We start from the raw sequence: 20,679 nt of genomic DNA, 5'->3' as shown, positions 1-20,679 counted from the left end.
GGACCCCCATTCCTGAGGCCTCACTGGGGAAGATAGCAGAGCTGACTAGAAAGGCTCCCCCTTGCCCCGCCCTGGAAACCTCATTGCCATCCCAGGGCACCAGAGGAAGGGAAAAGGGGGAAGAAAGGAGGGTGATCTTGCTTCCCGTCCTGAATAGGAACCCTTGGGCACGCGAGAGGGAGAGGGAGAGGGAGATTCCGCAAAGTAGAGCTGAAAAAATCTCCGGAGGAGATACGCTTCTGTCTGAGGTCGGACCTGGGGCAGCTTTGGGGGAGGGGGCCCGGATTGCACCAAGTGTCCCCTTAAGGAGACACTGCAGCCCGGACGGGGGCTGTCATATATCTCCAACCCCCCATGGGCACCTTCCCCCCACCTTTCAGCTGGAAGTCTCAGAGCGAGGGACTGCAGCAGACTGCACCCCCCCACCCCCTCCCCGCGCCGCCGGTCAACGCTCTGCGCCAGGACGCCGGGGTCCCTTCTTGGGGAAAGGAACCCTCCTCCCGCCCGTCGAGGTCCACGTCAGCCCATTCTAGCTCTTCCATCCCCTTCCCACGGCCTCCCCCGCTTAGCTAACCCACGTCTGCCCCCGGGCTGTGGGCAATGGCAACCCCTCGGCCCCCAGCCCTGCCCGGGGCGCGGCGCATTCCAGCACCTCGGACAGCGCCTGGCGCATTCCAATGGAGCCGGGCTCCAGGCCGCCTTGGGCGCCCACCGCCCCGGTCAGTCTCAGCCTCTTCTCTGAAGGAGGCGGCCCCCGCTCTGCCTCTAACCCTAGAGCTGCCTCCTCTCCTTGCCGCCCCCTCCCTCGCCGCCCCCGGGCCGCTGCTTACCGGGGTTGGCTCCCCCATCGCCGTCCTCGCAGTCCGTCAGGTTGTTTAGCATGGTGGCGGCGCGGCGCCGGGCCCGGGGATGGCTGCTCCGCCTCGCCCGCGCCCCTCTGCCCGCCTTCGCCGCTCTCGCTCGCTCTAGCTCTCTCTCGCTCTCCGCTCCACGGAGGAAGAAGCTGCAGTGCCCGCCCGCCCGGCGCACACACACTCGCACACGGACACACGCTCACACCCGCGCGCGCCCCCTCTCAGCGGCGGCGCTGCTCACCTCATCCCGTATGCAGGAGGCGTGAGCCACTGGCGGGGTTTTGGGGGGGAGCGCGAGAGGGAGGAAGAAGAGGAGACGAGGGGCGGGCTGAGCGCGGCTGGAGGCCCCCTCGCACGAAAACCGGGGGCTTGCACGGGTAGGATGAAGGGGATGCTGCGGGGGACGGGGGCCTCGCCTCCCACGAGCAGACGCAGCTCCGCCCGCCCCCCACTCCCCGGCACAGGCGGGGCCGGCACGTGGGCAGGTGCCATCCCGCGCCCTAAAAATAACGGCAGGGAACTAGGTCGCGGCCGCGGGGAGGCGGCCCCGCAGCGGCTGCCTGGCTGGGGGTCTGGGGTGACCCCTAGGGGGAAGGCGAGGAGTACTGAGGCGGCGGGGGTGGGGCGCCATGGAATATGGGTCCCTGGGGAGCCTGTCTGCAAAGCTGGGGAGGCCAGCCCTGAAGAGGAGCAGAGAACCAGGCCCTTTCCCAAACCGCTGTTCAAAAGGTTGGAACTGGGGGCGGATGGGGGAGGGGGGTTGAGGTTAGAGCCCTTAACTGAATCAGTGTGCTGCCCCCAAGGGTTCAGGGTCACTGGGCTGAACTGTCTGTCTCATCTTGTCTTAAAATGGGAAGGGTGGAACCTGAGGAGTTGCAATGAACCCTCTCATTGTGCTTAGACTGAATCCTAGCATTTCACCCCCAAGACAAATTCCAGGAGTCCACAGACAGGGACCCTCTGACTGTAGAATGACCCTGGGAAGGAGATGTGATGAGAAGGAGAGAAGGCAGCAGTGAGATTCCAGGGATGGCTGACTCCCCACTGGGGATGGTGCAGCCTCAAGGGAGGGCAGGCCGGTAGGAGGCTGGCCGGGGACAGAGTGGGGGAGGGAGGAATGAGGCCGACTGTGGGTTTGGGACCAGATTTTCTCCTGGGGCGGGAGTGTCTAATCCCCTAATCCTGGATTGCTTTCTGAGGATTCCAGAGCCAACCCGCTCTCTCCATTCCTCCCCCTCCACTGACACCAGTCCTCCAGAAGCTTGATTGTCCTGGGACCTCTCTGGGCCAACCCCTAGAATTTAGACTTAAGCCAGCAGTGGAGACATCTCAGGAAGCAGCATCAAAGGTATGGTCTCTGTGTGTCTCTGAAAGATCTAAACATCCAAGGGTGAGAGCAGATTAAGGGGAAATTATTTTCAGACTCACCCTAGCCCCCAGCACTGGCCCTCTAAGTTTCAGGAGAGTTCCAGGGCTGGAGAGGATCACATCAACCATCTTATCTAACAGACAACTTTCATCTTATAGATGAAAAAGCTAAGGCCCAAAGAGGAGAAATGACTGCCTATGGACACAATGCCAGCAAATGGCAGGATTTAGTCTAGAATCCAGTTTGCTTTATTCTAGTTTAGGACCCTTCCTCAACATAACTTCTTTGAAACATTGGTCTTGCCTCCAACGGAAGGGACAAGGATACAGTCAAACCAAACTGCTCAGCAATCTCTGATTCTTGGCTACCAAAAAGGGAACAGGGAAGGGTCTGAGATGAGCTCTCTCCCCTTTACTGGTGGCCAGGCTTCAGAGGTGCAGGACTGAAGGGGCCCCTCAGCTGGCAACTGGAAGTAGGCCCAGAAGACTTCAAGGGTCCTAAAAAAATCTGTCCACATGACTAGAGACCCCATTCTAGGACATGACTTTACAGGGCCATTGACAGGACCCGCTGCTCAGAGTCCTTGCACATATTTGTCAGTGGCTTCAGATCAGGTCAATCACAGTCTTTGGCAGCTGACTGAAAGAGGTTCGGAGGGACCCACCACTAAGGTATCACTACCACCAGGGTTTATGGATGCTGGAGGGCCTCGTTAGGGTGGAGACCTAGCTATTCAGACAAGGCGTAAGAATTGGTCTTCTTGGGGGGCCCTGGCTGACTTGGTTGAGCATCTGCTTTTGGCTCAGGTCATGGACTCAGGGTCATGGTCTCAACCCCCACATCGGGCTCCCTGCTCAGCAGGGAATCTGCTTCTCCATCTCTCTCTGCCCACCCCTCCATTCATGCCTTCTCTCTCTCTATCTATCTAATAAATAAATAAATAAATAAATAAATAAATAAATAAATATCTTTTAAAAATTGGTCTTCTTGGCTTTCCCAGGGAGAAAATCACCAAAAAGATGAGATGAGTTTAGATTCGTGACAGAGGTTAAAAGGATAGCAGGTGGACAGACCAATATTCAATAATTTCTAAGCTCTCCACTCCATATACACCCCACCATCACCGCCACAAGCCACAGCATTATGGTTTTCCACTACTCATAGAGACAGGTAACAGCAAAATGTGTAGCATGTTTGTCTGAGAAGTGCTGTAAAATAAATGCTGAGATTTTTTCAGCAACTTCAGATCTGGGATGTCCCCCTGGAGGTACTTCTATTCATTTGTGGTCCAGAGCCCTGGCCACACAGGGACTGAGCCCACCCACAGGAGGAACCTAGATCCCAAGCGAGTGCAGGTGAAGGCAGGAGTGACTCCTCTTCTCTGGGTGCTCCGTCTGCCTACCCTTACGGGAGTTCCTATCCCACAAGGCATCTGTAATTCAAGACATAGTGAACTTACCCTGTTCTGTGTCCCCAAACTGTGTGTATCCCTGGGAAAAATTAACTTCCTCTTTCTGGACTTCAGTGTCTCCATCTGCAAAAGGGTTAGGTCACATACATCCAAGGAACTTCTTCTCACTCTGAGAGCTCTTAGTGCTCTCTCCATTTATTTCAGACTAAAGCCTTGGAGCCCTCCCTGAGGAGCCAAGACCAAGTAAGGAAACAGCCCCAGAGGGAGAGCCTATACCTTCAAGTAATGCTCCTACTTCTCAAGGAGAGTGGTCCCTACTCTGGCTTTTCAGGCCAACCCTCTCAGTGAGGCTTTGAGAAAACACCATTGCAGGTACTACCTGCACTGCCAACCTGGTCTCAGCCAGTAAGGTCACCAGTAAGGTGACCCTCAGCTCTGAGCCCCAGGAACATGGCTCAGCATCCTATCTCCACCCAGAGCACTAGGAAGATCGAGGGCTAGGGAAACTCTCTCATTCTATCAACACAAGATGCAGGGTTGGGAAGGGTTCTGTTTCTGAATTCTGAATGTCTAAAGTTCACTCTTCTCCCACCATGCATTTCTCAGAGAGAAAAAGGTTTCAGGGAAGCTGCCTAAGTGTCAGGATGTGGGAACTGGAAGAGACTTTATAAATTATTTTTTGCCATCCCTCATTTATGGGAAAATTTAAGTCTAGAAATGAAAAGGTACAAATTTCTTCATGGGGTAAACTTGTGGCAGACTGGGGACTAGAATCCAGCTCCCTGACCTCCAGTCCAGGGCTCCAACCACTGACCCAGGATATAAGGCCATTTGGAGGAAGCTGGAGCCACCTGACTGGGTCTTCTTTCCACAGGAGGTAGACGTAGTGTTCCTCCTCATGGCTCAATCTCTACCCATCCTTATCTGCATATCATTACCCCCATGACCTAACCCACCCACCCCAGCTGTCCCTCTGGAGCCAAGGCCCTGAATTCCCTCTTTCACTCCTCTCCCAAACTACATGCCTGTCCTCCAGACCCAAAACCCTCACAGTGAATTGATGAGTCCAGCGCACAGCACACCCCACACACACAGGGCTCGCCGCAGAGCACGTCAACCACCATCGTCTCCGTGGCAACCGGGGGCTTAATTAACAGGCTGCAGCCCTGTCACCATGGCAATGGCACCCCAACAGCCCCCCATTCCCCTACAGATTCAACCCATCTTTCTTCTTTCTCAATCTGGACCCCCTTTTCACTGCACCACCCCCCACCCCCACCCCACCTGGAAAGCTGGTGTCCACAGATCGCTCTGGTTCATTGAGAAGAGGGGAGGGGAGATGAGGGGGATGAGAGAGAGAGAGAGAGAGAGAGAGAGAGAGAGCAGCCCGTCACCATGGCAACTGCAGCCCCGTTCATAACCAGTTTGTTGCCATGGAGATTCCCGGGGCTCACCTTGGGCTGAGGTACTGGGCAGTGAGGTTCTGAGTCCCGGCTTGAAAAGGGGGTGATTGGAGAACAACCTGAACAGACTGGCGATCTCCAGATCAGATATTTATATGAATAACTCAGTGTCATTCTTCCCAATTTACAGATAGACGGAAACATGAGGTTTGAGTATGGGGGAGGCAGAGAACTTCACCCTTCTAGATCATCAAAGAATCTTAGCATCTTTATGGCTACAATGACCCTCAGATAGCTTCCTGTTCAACTCCTTTATACTACAGATGAGGAAACTGAGGCTCAGACAGTGGAAGCAACATGCCCAAGGCGACACCACAGAGCTTGAGCTAGAGCAGGGATGGGCTATCTTATGGTCTTGCTCCATCCCCCTAGCATAAGTCAGCTCCTTCTCATGCATGGGAACACATCTCAACTCCTGTTAGTCTTAACTGAGGCCCAGTGCCCTGTCTTGCTCCTTCAGAAACTGGGGGACAGTGGAAAGAGGTATAAAGGGATGTGGGAATAGCTCAGAGTTGTAACAACTGACCCCAGGTCCACTTCTAACCAGCCAAATCATTATTAACCTCCCTATACTACAGATTACAAAACTAAGGTATGGGGGCTGCAGCCCAGGATTAATGGTGGATTCAAGAATCAGCCTCTGACTTGCTTCTTTCACCCCCATCAGTTAGGTTCCCACTACAGCTGATCCCCTGGCAGCAGGAGGCACTTCCAGGGGCAAACTCCACCCCATTGGTCCAGAATTAAAGATAATGCTCATACACAAGTGACCTCCCAAATGTCTCCCAACCCTTCCCCATCTTCCACATGCTGTCATTTCTCCTCATGGGTCTAGGTGAGGACAAGGGGTGGGGAAAGCATCTACTTGGGACCAGAGGACTGATGCAAGAACAGCTGTGGCAAAGACATCACCAGATTTTGTTTCCCCTAAGGAGCCCTTGTCTACCCACCCCCATGCAGTGACCTACCCAGAAGGAAGTGCTGGAGGCACCCCTCAGAGCCAAAGATGTTAAAAATCACCCAAATAATTCTCAAGATGAAACTTCTAATAAACTCATGCACACAAGTACCCACCCCACATGACAGACAAATGAATACACATATCAACATGCCCATCAACACACTGGAAGACAGTGACACACACAAGCACTGACTCACTGACTGCCCCACAGGTCATCAGAGCTCATGTGGGATGCTCCTCCCTCAGGACACACAAAGATACACACACACTGCCTCTGCCACAAGCACACAGTATTCCAGATTCACATCCAGCTTGCACACACATACCTGCATACCCAAAACTGGGAGCCATGTTTTACTTCAACATGCAGGAGCCTGGGAATGTGAATCTGTCAGTCACCAAGGAAGGAGAGACTGGCCATCTTATTCTCAAGCCAGCGGATAGGGAACGAGAGGAGAGTGGGCAAGAGTAGGAGAAGCAGGAGCTTACAGCCACTCCCCTTCTCATCTGACAAACAGTAAGCACCTACTAAGTGCCAGGCTGTGGGCATGGAACTTTGAACACAAAGATAAAAGGATATGGTCTCTGCTTGTGACTTACAGGAGCCACACAAGTCCACTGGGACATGGGCTCTAAGGGTGCAGTGGGTGGGCAGGAGAGGAATGACCGCCTCTGCCTGGAAGCAAAGGAAAGTGAAAAAGGTTTTCAGGAGAGGTGAAATGAGCCATAACCTACAGAGTGAGTAGGAGTTCCCCTGGCTAATGGAGGTGGAAAGATGAACACAGATAGGTATGCCTTGGGAGCAGATGAGGAAAGAGTCTGAATGACAGATAACTGCATTGGTCTTTATCCTAAAAGCGACAGGGAGCTTGTGTGGAGGATGGTTAGGACAGGATCTGAGGCAAGCAGACCAGTTAGGAGGCTGAGGCCATGGCCCTGGCGGTGCGAGAAATGATGGAGGCTTGTAGAGTGACAGTTACCGGAAGAGAGATGGGACAGATTCAGGATTAGTGTTGGGGGTGGGTTGACCACAATGTGAGGACCTATTCCATCCGGTGAGAAAAAAAAAGGAAGCATCGAGAATAGCTCTGGAGTTCTGACTTTTGAAACTGTAAGGATGGAAAGGATATTCATGAAAATGAGGAGGGGGGGATGAGAAAGGAGGCAGACAGTTTATGGGGAAACACGGAGAATAGAAAGAGCCCAGGAAATCCCAAGGGCCACGTCCAGGAAGCGGTTGGTTCAGGGGCTGGAGGTCTGCGGAAACCTAGGCCTCGGTTTGCTCATCTACACCACGAGGGAGTTCACCAAAGAAAACCCTAAAATGCCCCCTCCAGGGCTGCTGGTGCTTAGTTTTGCTGCAGTCAGCTCACCTGCGGCTCAGCAGCGACCCCTGGCGGCCCAGGGAGGCTCTTCCTCCTCCCCGTGCTGGGGCCACATCAAGCCGATTCGCCGTTTCTTGCAGACCTGAGGGGCTCAGCACCAGGAAGGGGACCCCTAATAAGTGCCCCCTCGGAGGAGACTGTGAGTGCATCCAGGATACACCGAAAGCTAAAAGGACCCTTCACCTCCCCTCTTCTTTAGCCTGCATGTAACTTCCATTACAAGACAACAGCAATGGGTCCTCCAGGAGCACGCCCCCAATCTAGCCTGAGCTTGCTCCACCCAACCCTCTTCTGGAGCTGGAGCAGAGAAACTTAAGTGAGTCTCCCAGGCTCGAGACTGGAGACCCCACAGAATCCTGCCAAGATCTAGCTGCCCAAAAGTAGCTTCTCTTTCTCCCATCTCCTTCCCGGGATCCCCGGGCTCTGTCCGCGACGTCTCCAGGGAGGTTTGTAAGATCCTCCAGGCACCAATCACCTGCAGAGCCAAGCACCAGCCCTAGCGTCCCGGACTCATTTTACCTCCCGCCCTCGACCCCACCCCTATCTTCCCGGCACGACCTCTTCCTCTCTGGTCCCGCCCTTTTCTGCCCCCAAACAGAGATAGTCCTGCCTCCTCCCATTGCCTTTGAACCCAGCGTTTAATCATGGGGCCCTCCCCTTTCCTTGGTTTCACCTCCTCCCCTCTGGATACGCCCCTTACCCGAGTTGGCCCCGCCCCTTTAGTGCCCTCCAGGTCAGCCCTCCTTCGACGGCCCCTCCATCCCGAGATCCGCCCCTTCGCCTAGAGCCCCACCCCCTTCGCTGTGCCCCGCCCACCTCGGATCTGGCCCCTCCCCCCGCCACTTCCCACCCGGCCTCCTGCCCTCCCCGCTGGGTCCCAGCTCCTCTCCCTCGTCCCGCCCTGGGCTGAGACCACCCCACGCCCGGCCCTGGCCTAGCCCTTTCCAAAAGAAGCCCCGCTTCCCAGGCCCCGCCTCCTCCCTCGCCCCGCCCCCCGGCAGGCCCCGCCCCCTGCGGCCTCTACCTTTGGCGTCTTCTCCGGAGAGGTGGCGGAGCTTGGCTGCCGGCTGCGGGTGGGACTCTAAGTCAGGGGTCGCGGCGGGCGCCGCGGGGGGCAGTGAGGTGACTGTGAACCTGCGGCTCATGGTGCGGAAAGGGGCCGGGCGGCGGCGGTACGGGCCCAGATCGCACAAGTGGCCGCAGCCCGGCTCAGCAGCCAGAAAGAGCGGATTCCCCCCCGTCCGCCGCCCCCCACCGGGCGCCGCGCCGCTCAGGGTCCTAGTGCCCGCTGCGCTAAGCCGCAGAACCTGGCCATTTCGCTCCAAGTCCCCGGGCTCTCAAGTCTAGGAAGCTCCTGAGGATCGCACCCGCACCTGAGAACCATCCCTACACTGGAGGCCCTAGTGTGTGGCTCCCGGAGCCCAGGCCCACCTGGGCTGGAGTCTCCTAAACACCTGGGATTTATTCACTCATTCAGTCAACGCATCTTGACAGTGCTCCTGTGTTTCAGGCAACGGTACTAGGCACTGGGGATACAGCACTGACTGGCTTCCTGCCCTGGTATGGCTTAAATCCTAATAAGGAGTGAGGGGAGAAAGATCATAAGCGAGCAAACGCACAGTCAAGATAATTTGAGATTCTGGCATACGTTAAGGAGAAAAAATAGGGCCCAGGGATGACCACCAGGGCGAAGGACTAGTTTAGAGGGTGGTCTGAGAAGATCCCTCAGAAGATGTGATATTGTAACTGAAACCTCCCTGATGAGAAGGAGCCAGCTATGCAAAGATCTGAGGGAAGAGCTCTCCGGCAGAGAACATAGCAAGTGGATAGGCCCTGGGCTGAAAAGGAGCCTGGACTGTTCAGGGAGCAGCAAGAAGGCCAGTGTGTCTGGAATAGAGTGAACAGAGGTGAGAATGATAGGAGATGAGGGAGGGGAGGAGGGCAAGTCATGTGCTCTCTTGAAGGCTTCAGAGAGGAGCCGTTGAAAGTTCTTGAGCAGAAGAGTGATGTGATCTGACTTGTGAAGACCCAACTAAGAGCAGGAGTGGAAACTGGGAGTCTAGGTAGGAGGTTCCTGTAGACCCCCATGTCAGAAGTGTTAAAAGCCAGAGTAGAGTGGTGGCAGTCATCCCATTCAAGGTATGTTTTAGAAGTAGAATCTACAAAACCTGTTGCTGAATTGGACGTTGCATGGGTGGGAAAGAGGAGTCAAAAAGGACTCCTGAAAACTGTCACACATTGCTGGTGAGAGTACAGATGGGCAGAACCACTCTGGAAAATTGTTTGATCATATCTGCTCAAGCTGAACATGCATATACCTGTCTTCCCAGCAATTCCTCTCCTAGGTATGTGCTCTGCCAAGCCACTTGTATGAATAAGTAAGATTTAATATATTTGAATATACAATATCCTACTTCTACCTATGCAATTGCTCAATTACATTTCTAATTGCATCATTAATTGCTGTACTAGGTATACGAGGTGTATGCCCTGGAAAATGGCTGCCCATGTTCACCAAAAGGTTACAAGAATGTTTATAGGAGCATTACTCATAATAGCCTCAAATTGGGAACTACCCAAATACCCATTAACCATAAAATGCATAAAGAAAAAAAATAAATGGATAAATAGTGGGACCTTGAACAGAAGAAGCCAGATGCAAGAGTACGTACTGTAAAATACCATTTAAAGTAGAAACTAGTCAAATCTGTCTAAGCTGTTAAAGTATTGGTGGTAACTCTTGGAGTGGAGGAGTAGCAATTGCAAGGGAGCAGCAGAGGGGCTTTTAGGATGCTGATTATGTTTTGTTTTTTGATCTGGATGTTGGTTACACAGTTGTGTTTGGTCTGTGGAAATTTATTGAAATGTACACTTATGACATGTGGACTTGTCTATATGTTTATTATATTAGAGCAATAGCTCTCAACTGGGGTTAGTGTTGCCCAACAGGGAACACCTGGCAATGTTCAGAGGCATTTCTGATTATCAGAACTGGAGGGCAGTGTTACGGACATCAAGGGAGTAGACGCCATTTGTGCCATCTAGGCTTGCACCAGGCCGACCTGGCCAGGAGCCATGGGTTCTCCATCACCTCCCTGCACTCCACTCCCACACTGGGACCCAATGTAGGGAGAGGAGGACTGATTCTGAGTGGGTCTGCTGTCTGTCCATGATCCCACTACCCCCTAGAGGAAGACACCAAACATTCCTATGATGTTTCCCACAACTAAAAAAATTATCTAGCCCAATATGTCAATCGTGCCCAGGTTGAGAAACTGTACAAGAATAAGGAGTTTAACTGATACCTAGATTTTAGGACCGATCAGGTTCTAAGACTGATTGGGAGCAGATGATGTCATCTTTATCTGCTCCCAATCAGTCTTAGAACCTGATCGAGGTAGTATGATAGACAGAGAACATGTTCAGAAAGTGGATCCCAAGAGTTCATTTGGACCTGTTAGGTTGAGAACCCTAAGAAGCACCTAAGGATCATGAGAGTCAGCCCTTGAACATATAAGTCAGGAGCTCAGGGAAGAGATTAAGCCTGGGGACTTAAACTTTGGAGTCTTTAATAAAGATATATAAAACTGTAAGACTGGGTAGGATCACAGGGAAGCAGGGCAGCCCTGGTGACACATCGGTTTAGCGCTGCCTGCAGCCCGGGGCGTGATCCTGGAGACCCGGGATAGAGTCCCACGTCGGGCTCCCTGCATGGAGCCTGCTTCTCCCTCTGCCTGTGTCTCTGCCTCTCTCTGTCTCTCTCCGCGTTGCACATGGATAAATAAATAAATCTTTTTAAAAAAATCACAGGGAAGCAGTATACACAGAGAAGTCCAAGGATTGAGCACAAGGGTATGCTATGCTATCATCTAGAGGTTAGAAAGAGGAAGATCCAGCCAGTGAGGTGGGGAGAACCAGGAATGTTCTCCAGAAACTGAGTCAAGAAAAATTTGGGAGAGAATGGCATTACCGATGGTGTCAAACAAGCTGAGAGACATGTAGGATGAGCACAGAGTGCCTGTCGCATCTGGCTACAGCAAGTTCATAGGTGGCTTTGAAGAGAATGATTTCAGTGGTATAGTGAGGTGGGAGTCAGGCTGGAAATGGTTGCAGAGAAAATGAAAATTGAAGTGGAGACAGTGAGTGGAGATTGTTCTTTGGAGAAGTTTTACTGTGGATGGGGTGAGAGGTAGAGAAATGCAACAGTATCTAGAGAGAGACTGAGGTTCGGAGGGGCTTTAAATAAGACCTATTAAGGAATGTGGGTATGCCCATGGAAATGGGTCATTATGGGTCATTCCTCGGTAAGAAATGGATGAGGTGGGGTTGAGTCCACCCAAAGGAAGCTCGGGAGGAAGTCCTCTGAGTCCCTCAAATTCCCACTTGGGCCTGAGTCCAGAAGACAATCAAATCTGAACAAGCCCATCACTTCTGCTCACCTACCCCAACCCTCAAGTCCCTCTGCTGTCCTGTGGAATCACATCCATGCTCCTCAGCCTGGCATTCATACCTTGTCCCATCTGGTCCAGACCACCATTCCTTCCTCAACCATTCCAGAATCCTCTCTGCTCCCCTGCTATCTACCTCCTAAAACCACACATTAGAGTTCTCAGCCATTTGTAGTTCCCCCAAGCACCCCCTACTTTTTCTCTTCTCCCCGGCATTTGCCTCAAGAGCCCACAGTCAAATCCCACTGCCACCGCTCACCAGCCATGGGACTTCCTCTGAGCTATGTAATTCTGTGAGCCTCGGTTACCTCATCTGTCAAACTGGGGAAGGGGATGATGACAATCATACTCATAAGGTAAAAGTAGTACCTGTCTTCTGGGTTGTTTAAAGGATTAGCTTTGTTAACACATAAAGCGCATGAAACAGTGCCTGGCACTGACTCAGTATTGAACTAGGGGTGGCTACTATCTATCATTGTGTATATAATCCATACTCCATTTACCCACTGCCTGACCTCTGCACACTTAGGATGTTGCCTCACTATACGAGCCATACTGCAGTGTCCCTCTGTCTGTTGTTTTGTGCACATGTGTCTGAGAGATAGAGTAGGCACATTTTTAGGTTTAATGGCTTGTGGTAAAAATTATCCTTTAGGAAGACAGTCCTACTTGCATAGAAAGAAACTCTTGCCATCTTTCCAGGTTCAGTTCAAGTTCAGAAGTCATCTGAGCTGAGAAATGTTCCCTGACTTCAACCACGACATACAGCATCGCATACACACACCATTATTCTAGGATAAAGGGCTACACGCTGCACACTCTTCAAGTGTGATCCCACCCCTGCCAGACAAAGAATCACTCTGGTAACTGAGTGAGATTCTTCAGGGACTGAGCCTGGAGTCTGCATTTTAAGCAAGTTCTGAGGGTACTCTTGCGTACGTAAAGTTGGAGGACCCCAAGAGGTCCTTGAGGACAGAAACATAGTCCAACTCATCCTTTCTCAGTGTCCAGCACACAGCCTGGCTCTACTCAGGGGCTCAATAAATGTTTGATGAATGAAAAATAGGTTGGCCATTTTCCCAGCTGTAAAATAGAAGTAATCACATTTTATCTTCCAAATAGGAAGAATGAATGTTAATATTTATGAAGTGCTTAGGACACTACCTGGCACATAGTGAGCAGTCTATCAGTTACATACATGCATGTGTGCATACATACATAAAGAAAACTGCTCCTCAAGGTTAAAGAATTCAAGTTTATTAAAAACATCCAGCAAAAAAGGAAGGTGGAAAGAGGGGCCCAGCCCACCTCAACTCTTCCTTGTCCTCCAGAACAAACCCACCAGTTTGTGTCCGGCAAACTGGCTCCCTCCCCATTGGGACCATCCCTATAGGATCCACTCTGCAGTGCTGAAGCAGGGTGGGAAGCCCTAATCCTCAGGGCACTGCAAAATGTCAAAGGTCACGTAGCCCACTTCGTCCACCTGGTTCACCTCATTCCGAGAATTCACACGCCAGTAGAAGCGGTCCTGGCAGAAGTAGGCTTTCTCTGCAGGGGAACAGCAAGGACAAGGGAGGTGATGTCAACCTTCCCACAAACACATACAGAAGCAGAACAAGAGCTTTACAATCATCCCTCTTGCCCTTTCTAGATCTTTCCAAGCTTTTCATATGACATCTCTGTCTCCCCCGCCCCAACAGAGATGTTGGAGGGCAGAAAACCCCAACGTCCAAAGCCCTGGCACCGAGCCTGGCACACAGTAGGTACTCAAAACAATTCATTCAACATGCGTATGTTCAGCCATTCATTTCATCAAATATTTATAGTGCTCAGCACTGTTAGAGGCACCGGGGGATACAGCAGAGAAAAAAACGTAGGCATCATCTCAGTTCTGCTGCTGCTGGCACTCTCAAGGGGTAAGAGAAACAATTAACAAGCAAACGTTTAAGTAAATAAATAAATGAGACTGTGACAACATAGAAAGCTATGAAGGAAATAAAAGCAAGTAGGTGAATAACTCATGAGGGGCAGAGAAGGCCTCTTTGAAAAGGTAGCCTAAACCTCCCAGCCCCAAAGGGTAAAAGGGAGGGAGCCCAGCCATGGTCTGGGGGAGAACCTTCCGGGTGTGGGAACAAAAAGCACAGAGGCCTGGAGCTAGGAGTGACCTTGACCTGTTCAAAGAGCAGCCAGAGGCCAGGTGGGTGGTGCAGAGCAGGAACCACTGGAGTGCTGGGAGGGTATGAGGGGAAGATCAGATCCCAGTAGTTTCTTTGACCTTGGAACTGGTCTGTAGTCATTCCCAGGACCGTGGCCCTGCACTCCTACACATTCCCTACTCCTGAGAACATCCTGATGGCATTGAACAACCAGTATACCTTGGAACAGAGTATTTACAAAGGAGATGGTGAAAACTGAATATTTTGTTAGTAGAGTCAACAGAACTTGTCAACTGATTATATGTGAGCGGTGAGACAGAGAAAGTACGGGTAACTCCAGCTATCATGCCCATTTTACAGATGGGGAAATGAGGCTCCATGAGCAGCAGTGACTTGCCCAAAGATAGTTACAAATTGTTTTGTTTTGTTTTTTAATCACTGTATTTCCCATGTCAGCATGGGTGCCTGGCATATTATAGGCACTTGATAAATATTGTCTAATAAAGGAATGAGCCTCCCAGCAAACCACGTGTCCTGTACTGTCTGGGAAAGAGCTTCCAGCCAGGGAGGCAGGATATCTGGGTTCTAGTTCTGGTTGTTCCTAGTGTCCCTTCATGATCTGGGAAAGGTCTCTACATTTTTAAGGAACTTCATCTGTGCTGGGGCATTTGCCTCAGTCTCCAGAGGATTTTTTTTTTTCTCTTCTTCAGAATTTGACCAATCACCTGAGGCAGGCTAAGGTAGGAAGGGGCGGGGGTACTCCCTCCTGACCCGCGGGTCTGCAGCCCTCACCTTGGTACTGGAAGATGTCATGCGTGTTCAAGGGCACCCCGGGGTACATCTGTTCCACCGAGCCGGCGCTCCTGGGATCCACGGTCTGCGTCTTCACGTCGAAACTGCAGGAAGGTGGTGAAGAAACAGGTGGTGAAGAGACAGGTGCTGAGTTGGAGGGCGGGGTGGGCGGATGTCGCCCGATGTCCCCCTGCCGGGGGTCGGCGGTCGCCGTGACTCTCACCTCCAGAAGCGCTGCCTGCTGAACAGCAGCACCTTACCCCCGCCTTGCGGGAGGGCGCCGGTGACTTGGGTAACCTCCGGGCCCAGGCCCAGCTTGTCCAGACGCCTCGGGCCTACCACCGACGTGCCTGTGTACACCCACACTTGGCGCCCTGCAGGGGAGAAGAGCCGCGTCGGTCTGGGGGCAGGGAGTGGACACACATTGCTCTTGAATGTCAAGGAGAAGAACCCAGCGAGGCCCTTCTGCGCCCGAGGTGCCCGAGGTGCCCGCAGACTCGGTGCCCACGGAGGAGACCCGCTCCATCGGACTGTGCAAGGGGACGGTGACGATCGGCGCCAGAAGGGGGCGCCTTTTTCCTAATCCGCGTAAACTGTTTCACGGATTTATACTCGGTCTCTTGGCCCTCCTAGATTGGCGAGGATGAGGATGGCGGGAGCGGAGGAAGAAAAAGGAGGAAACTAACCAGAGAAGAAGAAAGTCTTCTTGGTGAGCCCGTCCTCAAAGGCGGAGTCCAGCTTGCGGGGCAGCGCAGGCCACGTGTCGGTGATAAGGAAGGGGCCCTGCACCCGGCGTCCCTTGCCCTTGGAGAATCGCCAGTACTTCCTGGGAATGAGAAAAGGGAGCAGCGGGGCACTGAATTTTGAACCCGAGGCCAGTGGGCGGAGAGGGGCAGGCAGATGCCCCTCCAAGTCGCCTCCCCCAGCCACACATCCAAGCCCGCTCACCCTTCCTTGAAGAAATGCAAGTAGTTCCTGATCTCCGCGATGGCGTCGAAGATGTTCACTTTGCATATATCCTCTGCCGGATCCACAGGCACTGTAGGGGCCTCAGAGGGGCCAGCAGTGGGGGGACCCGTGGGGCCAGCTGCAGGGGGGCCTGTGGGGCCAGCAGTGGGGCGCTCTGAGGGGCGGGTGGTGGGAGGACCAGTAGCGCAGACGGTGGGCGGGGCGGTGGGCGGGGCGGTTGGAGGCTGTGGCTCAGGTTCAGGGCGAGGACCTAAAGAGAGACGGGGGCATCCGGATGAGATACCTCTATTCCTGCACACATCTCTGCTGGTGGAATATATGCCACCCCAAACCCCACCAGTTAGGCGTTTAACACTCCCTCTCCTCACTTTGGGTGTTGGAACTGCCTTCCCTCAATCACACTGACAGGCCCATTCCCCACCCCACCCCTATCCATTCACCTTTCATTCTAGTCATGTTTGTCCAATCCCTGGGCTGTGTAGGAACCCACTGGGCCTTACGGACACAGGACATGCAGGAGCTCTCCCTCCCCCTCCAGGGTGGTGGGAAAGAAGTGTTTTTTGAGCGCCAAACTTACTGCTAAGAGCTTTATAAATTCGCATTAGCTCATTTGACTTAAAAAAAATACCATCAAGTAGATTCTTTAATATCTCCATTTTTTAATGAAGGAATAATATTAATGATCGTAAGTGATGATAACAAGATATTAAACACTCATACGGTGTCTACTATATGTCAGGCATTATTCTAACTCACTCAAACCTCCCAACAACCCTATGAGCAGGTGCCATTTAACAGGTGAGAAAATTGAGAGGTGAAGTAACTTCCACGGTCACCTAGCCAGGAAGTGGCTGGACTGGCTTTTGAACCCACGTCTGTCTAGACTCAGTCTAGAGTCTAGGCTCTTTATCACCATCTCCAAGCAATGACCAGGCAGCAATTGGACCCACTGGCCCCAGGCTTTCCCACAGATAAACGTTGAGGTCCCCCCTGCCCACCTCCCTCCGTTTCCCCATTGTGGGTACTGCGACAAAGCCCCGCCCCTTCCTCCATCCCTGCCCCCAACCTCACCGTACAGATGCTGGATGCCCCTCACGTCGTCTTCATGCAGGGGGGGGCCCTCGGTGAAGCTGTACATGGGGTACATGAGCGCTTCTGGCACCGATGAATGATCTAAACCCAGCGCGTGGCCGAACTCATGGGCGGCCACAAGGAACAGGCTGTATCCTGGAGGAAAGAGAGGCCCTGGGATGTGAGCCCTGGCCCTCCCTCCCCCAACACCAATGCCCCCAACCTTGGAACCCTGTTCACCTTGGTCCGGGCAGAAGCCCCACTTCTTGTCTCTGTCAAAGTTCGAAGTGGTGGCGCACCAGAGGTGCCCATCTCCGCGGCCCTCCCTGGTGCACGTCGAGTACTGCTTGCCCAGGAAGATGAAGGGGAAGACACACGGCTCCCCGGCGGAGTTGCCCCCGGTCACCGCGGAATCGACTGGAGACAGGAAGCGCCTTGGGTGAGCCAGGTGGGTGGGCCCAGTAAGGAACCAGGCGCGGGCCAAACTGGGAGCTAGATAATCCTGGTGTCCTATTTTAAAAGCCTAGGGGACGCTGGGGATGCAGCTGAGCCCGGGCTAGGGTGGTGGGCGGGGCCTACCGACCGAGACTGCAGGAGAGGCAGCAAGCCGGACTAAAAGGCCAAGCCGCAGGGGTGCGGGGTGGGGAGGGGCGGCACGTGGACGTCAGTCCGAAGGGCTGTGACCGTGGACAGAGACACCGCGGTCCTGAGGACCAGCGTGGAGTGGAGAGACAAACCGATGGGTGGAGGAGCCCCACTTCAGGGACCAATGCGAAACTAAGTGGGGTGGGCCTGAGTCTGGCAGGCGGAGCAGAGGTACCTCGGGTTGGGCAGAAGCCGTAGAGTTTGTCCTGGTCGTAGTCGGCGGTGGTGGAGCACCAGCGGTAGCCGTCCGAGCGGCCGTCGGTGGTGCACGTGGAGTAGGAGCGGCCCTCGAAGGTGAACGGAAACACGCAGGGCTTGCCGTCCCCATTGCCGTCCTGGGTGTAGAGTTCTGGGGAGACCCACACAATTACCCGAAGATGCCATGAGTATACTGACCCCCCACTCTGTGTCCCCCATCCCTCCTGTACCCATTTCACAGATGAGAAACTGGCCCCAGAGGACGAGAGGCTGACTTGCAGGCCAGGCCGCACAGCCCTAGTGGCAGAGCCGGGATGAAACTCTAGGGTTCTGGCCCCTCGAGGGGGTGGGCGCCGCTCACCCCCGCCGCGACCCCGCACTCACTCTCGCTGGGGCAGAAGCCGAACCGACGGTCGGTGTCATAGTCGGCCGTGGTGCTGCACCAGGGCGTGTCATCGGAGCGGCCGTCCGTGGTGCAGGCCGAGTAGGAGCGGCCCTCGAAGGTGAAGGGGAAGTGGCAGGGGGCGCCATCTGCGTTTCCGAAGTGGGTCGGAACCACTGCGGGAGGAGGGGGACGGGGTCAGGGTGGCCGGTGATGAGTGTGAAAAGAGAAGGGAGTGGGGGCCGGGGCGGCTCAGGATCTCACCGACGCCCTTGCCCAGAGTCCATAACTCCTCGTCGTCGAAGTGGGCGTCTCCCTGAATGCCCGGGCCGGGAGGAAAGGCGTGAGCCAGAAGCCCGTTCTTCCCATCGAAGGGATACCCATCTCCGTGCTCTGGGGAAGCAGGTGGGGAGAAGGGCGTTAGCTGAGCGCAGCTGTGCAGATTGCGCGCTGCGCACCGGCGCTGCCTCGAGTGTGGGCGGAGACCCGCCCGGAGCGGAGGTCCGAGCCTCGAGTCCCCGCGCTGTGCGGCGCCGGGCGGGAGGGGGCGCACGGGGCCAGCCGGGCCAGGCTGCGCGCACCGGGCTCAGAGCCGGTCCACCGCCCGCCCCACTCCCTCCGCGGTCCTCTCTCCGCTCTCCCGGTCCGAGACCCTCCTGGCCTTCCCCTGCTCGCGCTCTCACCCCTAACACCAAACTGAATGATGATGTCGGCTTCGGGGCCGTACACGCGAGTGAAGGTGAGCGGCGTCACCGCGCTCCAGACCGCGAAGGCTCGGGCAAAGGCGTCGTCGATCACGTCGCGGGGCAAGTCTTCCGAGTAGTTTTGTATCCTGGGCGGGGGGAAAGGCGGGAGGCTATAGGTCAGAAGTGAGGCCGGAGCCCGGGGCAGTAGCAGCGACACCCGGTGTGTCAGCGACCTCAGCAAGCGCAGTGCTCCCTGCGCTCCGCGCTTGCATCTACAAAGCGCCCTCAGACGCATTTTTCTCTTGGGACGCTCACAATGGCCCTAGCAGGAAGATTCAAGGGTGCGTGCGAGACCCATTTCCCTGAAGGAGAAACAGGGGCTCAGAGGTGGAGCCACTTGCCCCAGGCTGCCCATTTAAACCCAGGGACCCGTCTAAGGATGAGATCACCGCCCGCGCGGGGTCTGGCCCTCCCGCCCCGGTCCCGCGCCTCCGCGGAGCCCGGCCGCGCACCAGTAAGTGATGTCGTTGTGGTGCCACTTGAGGTCGCCCTCAAAGGTCTGGAATTTGCCCAGGTCCGGGACGCCGCAGCGCGGGGCCCGCATGGCCTCCAGGGTGGTTTTGTCCAGCTCTCCAGTCTCAGGCAGAGCCAGGCGCCTCTGGAGAAGCCGCAGCCCGCGACTCAGGGACTGCTTGTCGTTGCTCAGCTCGGCCACTTGAGTGTAGCCATAGCGAAACAGATATTCCTGTGGATGGAGGAGCAAAGATATTCCAGAGCCCTGATTCTTTCTCTGCCCTATGTGGCTGGATTGCATCTGTCCAGGCACTCAGGGACTAGAGACTACACAGGACTTCCTACCTTGGATACCTGTACTAATGCCCACCCACCCATTAACTCCCTTCCCTGTAGATATCCTCAGCTCCTTCCCAGCCTGGATGCCCCTGGCCCGTGCCTATCTGGGGGGGGGGGGGGTCCCTAGCATTTAGCCCTGTCTACCCCCAGCCCATGCCCACTCTGGAATCCTCCAATGCACCACCACCCCCATTTTAGCCATTCCTGGCCATCACTGTCCAGAGCCTCTGCAGGACCCCCCAGGGCCTGATCCTGGACACCTCTATTCTCCAGACATGCCCATCACCCCCAGCTTGCCCCAAGGTATCTCCTTCCAGGCCACATGCCCTCCCTGTGACTCCTGGGGAGCCAGCCCTCCCTAACTCCAGACCGGGGGATTAGCCTACCTCTGCCAGCTGCTTGTCAGTGAGATTAGTTCTCAGGTCTCCTGGAAAGACCACAACGGTGGGCTTGTGTGGTCTGGGAGCTGCAGAGCAGCAGCCCAGCACCAGGAACACCAGGACCAGGGGCTGCCTGGGGCTCATGGTGAGGGTAGTGGTGTGTCTAGCTACTAGCTGACCCTGTGAGGGGTTTAAGAAGGCACTGTTCACTGAATCAGTAACCCCGCCCCTCCCTGGCAAGTAGGGGCTGACTCAGGGGATGGGGTGTGTTGGGGAGGGGGGCGGCCCCAGCATGAGAAGGCAAAGAAAGGGCTTACACCACGTCCTCCTCTACCCCCTGCCCACAGTTCCCACTGCCGAGTCAGGCAGGACCCCCGACCCACAGGAAACCACAGGCCCATAGGGGAAGGGTTGGGTTTTGCAAACTGCAGAGCTTGTGGGAACTGAATGAAAGCAAGGGAGAGAGTTAAGGCTACAGGACTCCCTGAGCTCACCACCCAAAGGCCCTAAGTGGTCAGCCTAAGGGCAAGGGATGGAAGTTTCCCCAAGGCCTCTTCCTGAGCCCAGCAATCCCCCTTCCCACACTGCTGGGCTCCATCCTCTTTTCCCCTCCCTGGAAGCCTTGCTCATCAGCTTCCTCCCCCTACCCCACCTCAA

At 54.6% G+C, this 20,679-nt stretch overlaps 2 protein-coding genes across 5 annotated transcripts in view; both read right to left on the bottom strand.

Moving 5' to 3' along the window:
- The window catches only part of SLC12A5 (solute carrier family 12 member 5), a 36,464-nt gene extending 27,806 nt beyond the window's left edge, over positions 1–8,658 (bottom strand). Inside the window, exon 1 of one of the 4 annotated variants that reach the window (XM_025470268.3) lies at positions 8,468–8,658. In XM_025470268.3, coding sequence (XP_025326053.1) covers positions 8,468–8,588 — 121 coding nt within the window. In that variant the 5' untranslated portion in view covers positions 8,589–8,658. The other 3 variants (XM_049100677.1, XM_025470269.3, XM_035705370.2) reach the window with 3 other exon arrangements.
- A 4,468-nt stretch (positions 8,659–13,126) lies between these two features.
- On the bottom strand, positions 13,127–20,215 carry MMP9 (matrix metallopeptidase 9). The gene is made up of 13 exons (XM_025470267.2): positions 20,029–20,215; positions 19,303–19,535; positions 18,788–18,936; positions 18,369–18,497; positions 18,107–18,280; positions 17,700–17,873; positions 17,120–17,296; positions 16,880–17,035; positions 15,788–16,058; positions 15,526–15,665; positions 15,063–15,213; positions 14,840–14,943; positions 13,127–13,439 (listed from the first exon to the last, which is right to left on the bottom strand). Exons 1-13 carry the CDS (start codon positions 20,164–20,166, stop codon positions 13,321–13,323), a joined length of 2,115 nt encoding a protein of 704 aa, XP_025326052.1. The 5' UTR covers positions 20,167–20,215; the 3' UTR covers positions 13,127–13,320.
- Positions 20,216–20,679: the final 464 nt, after the last annotated feature.

Source organism: Canis lupus, chromosome 24 (assembly GCF_003254725.2).
Source record: "Canis lupus dingo isolate Sandy chromosome 24, ASM325472v2, whole genome shotgun sequence".
In the NCBI taxonomy this organism is placed as follows: domain Eukaryota; kingdom Metazoa; phylum Chordata; class Mammalia; order Carnivora; family Canidae; genus Canis; species Canis lupus.
Note: the sequence above shows the minus strand (reverse complement) of the source record. Positions and strands in the feature narration are given on the sequence as shown.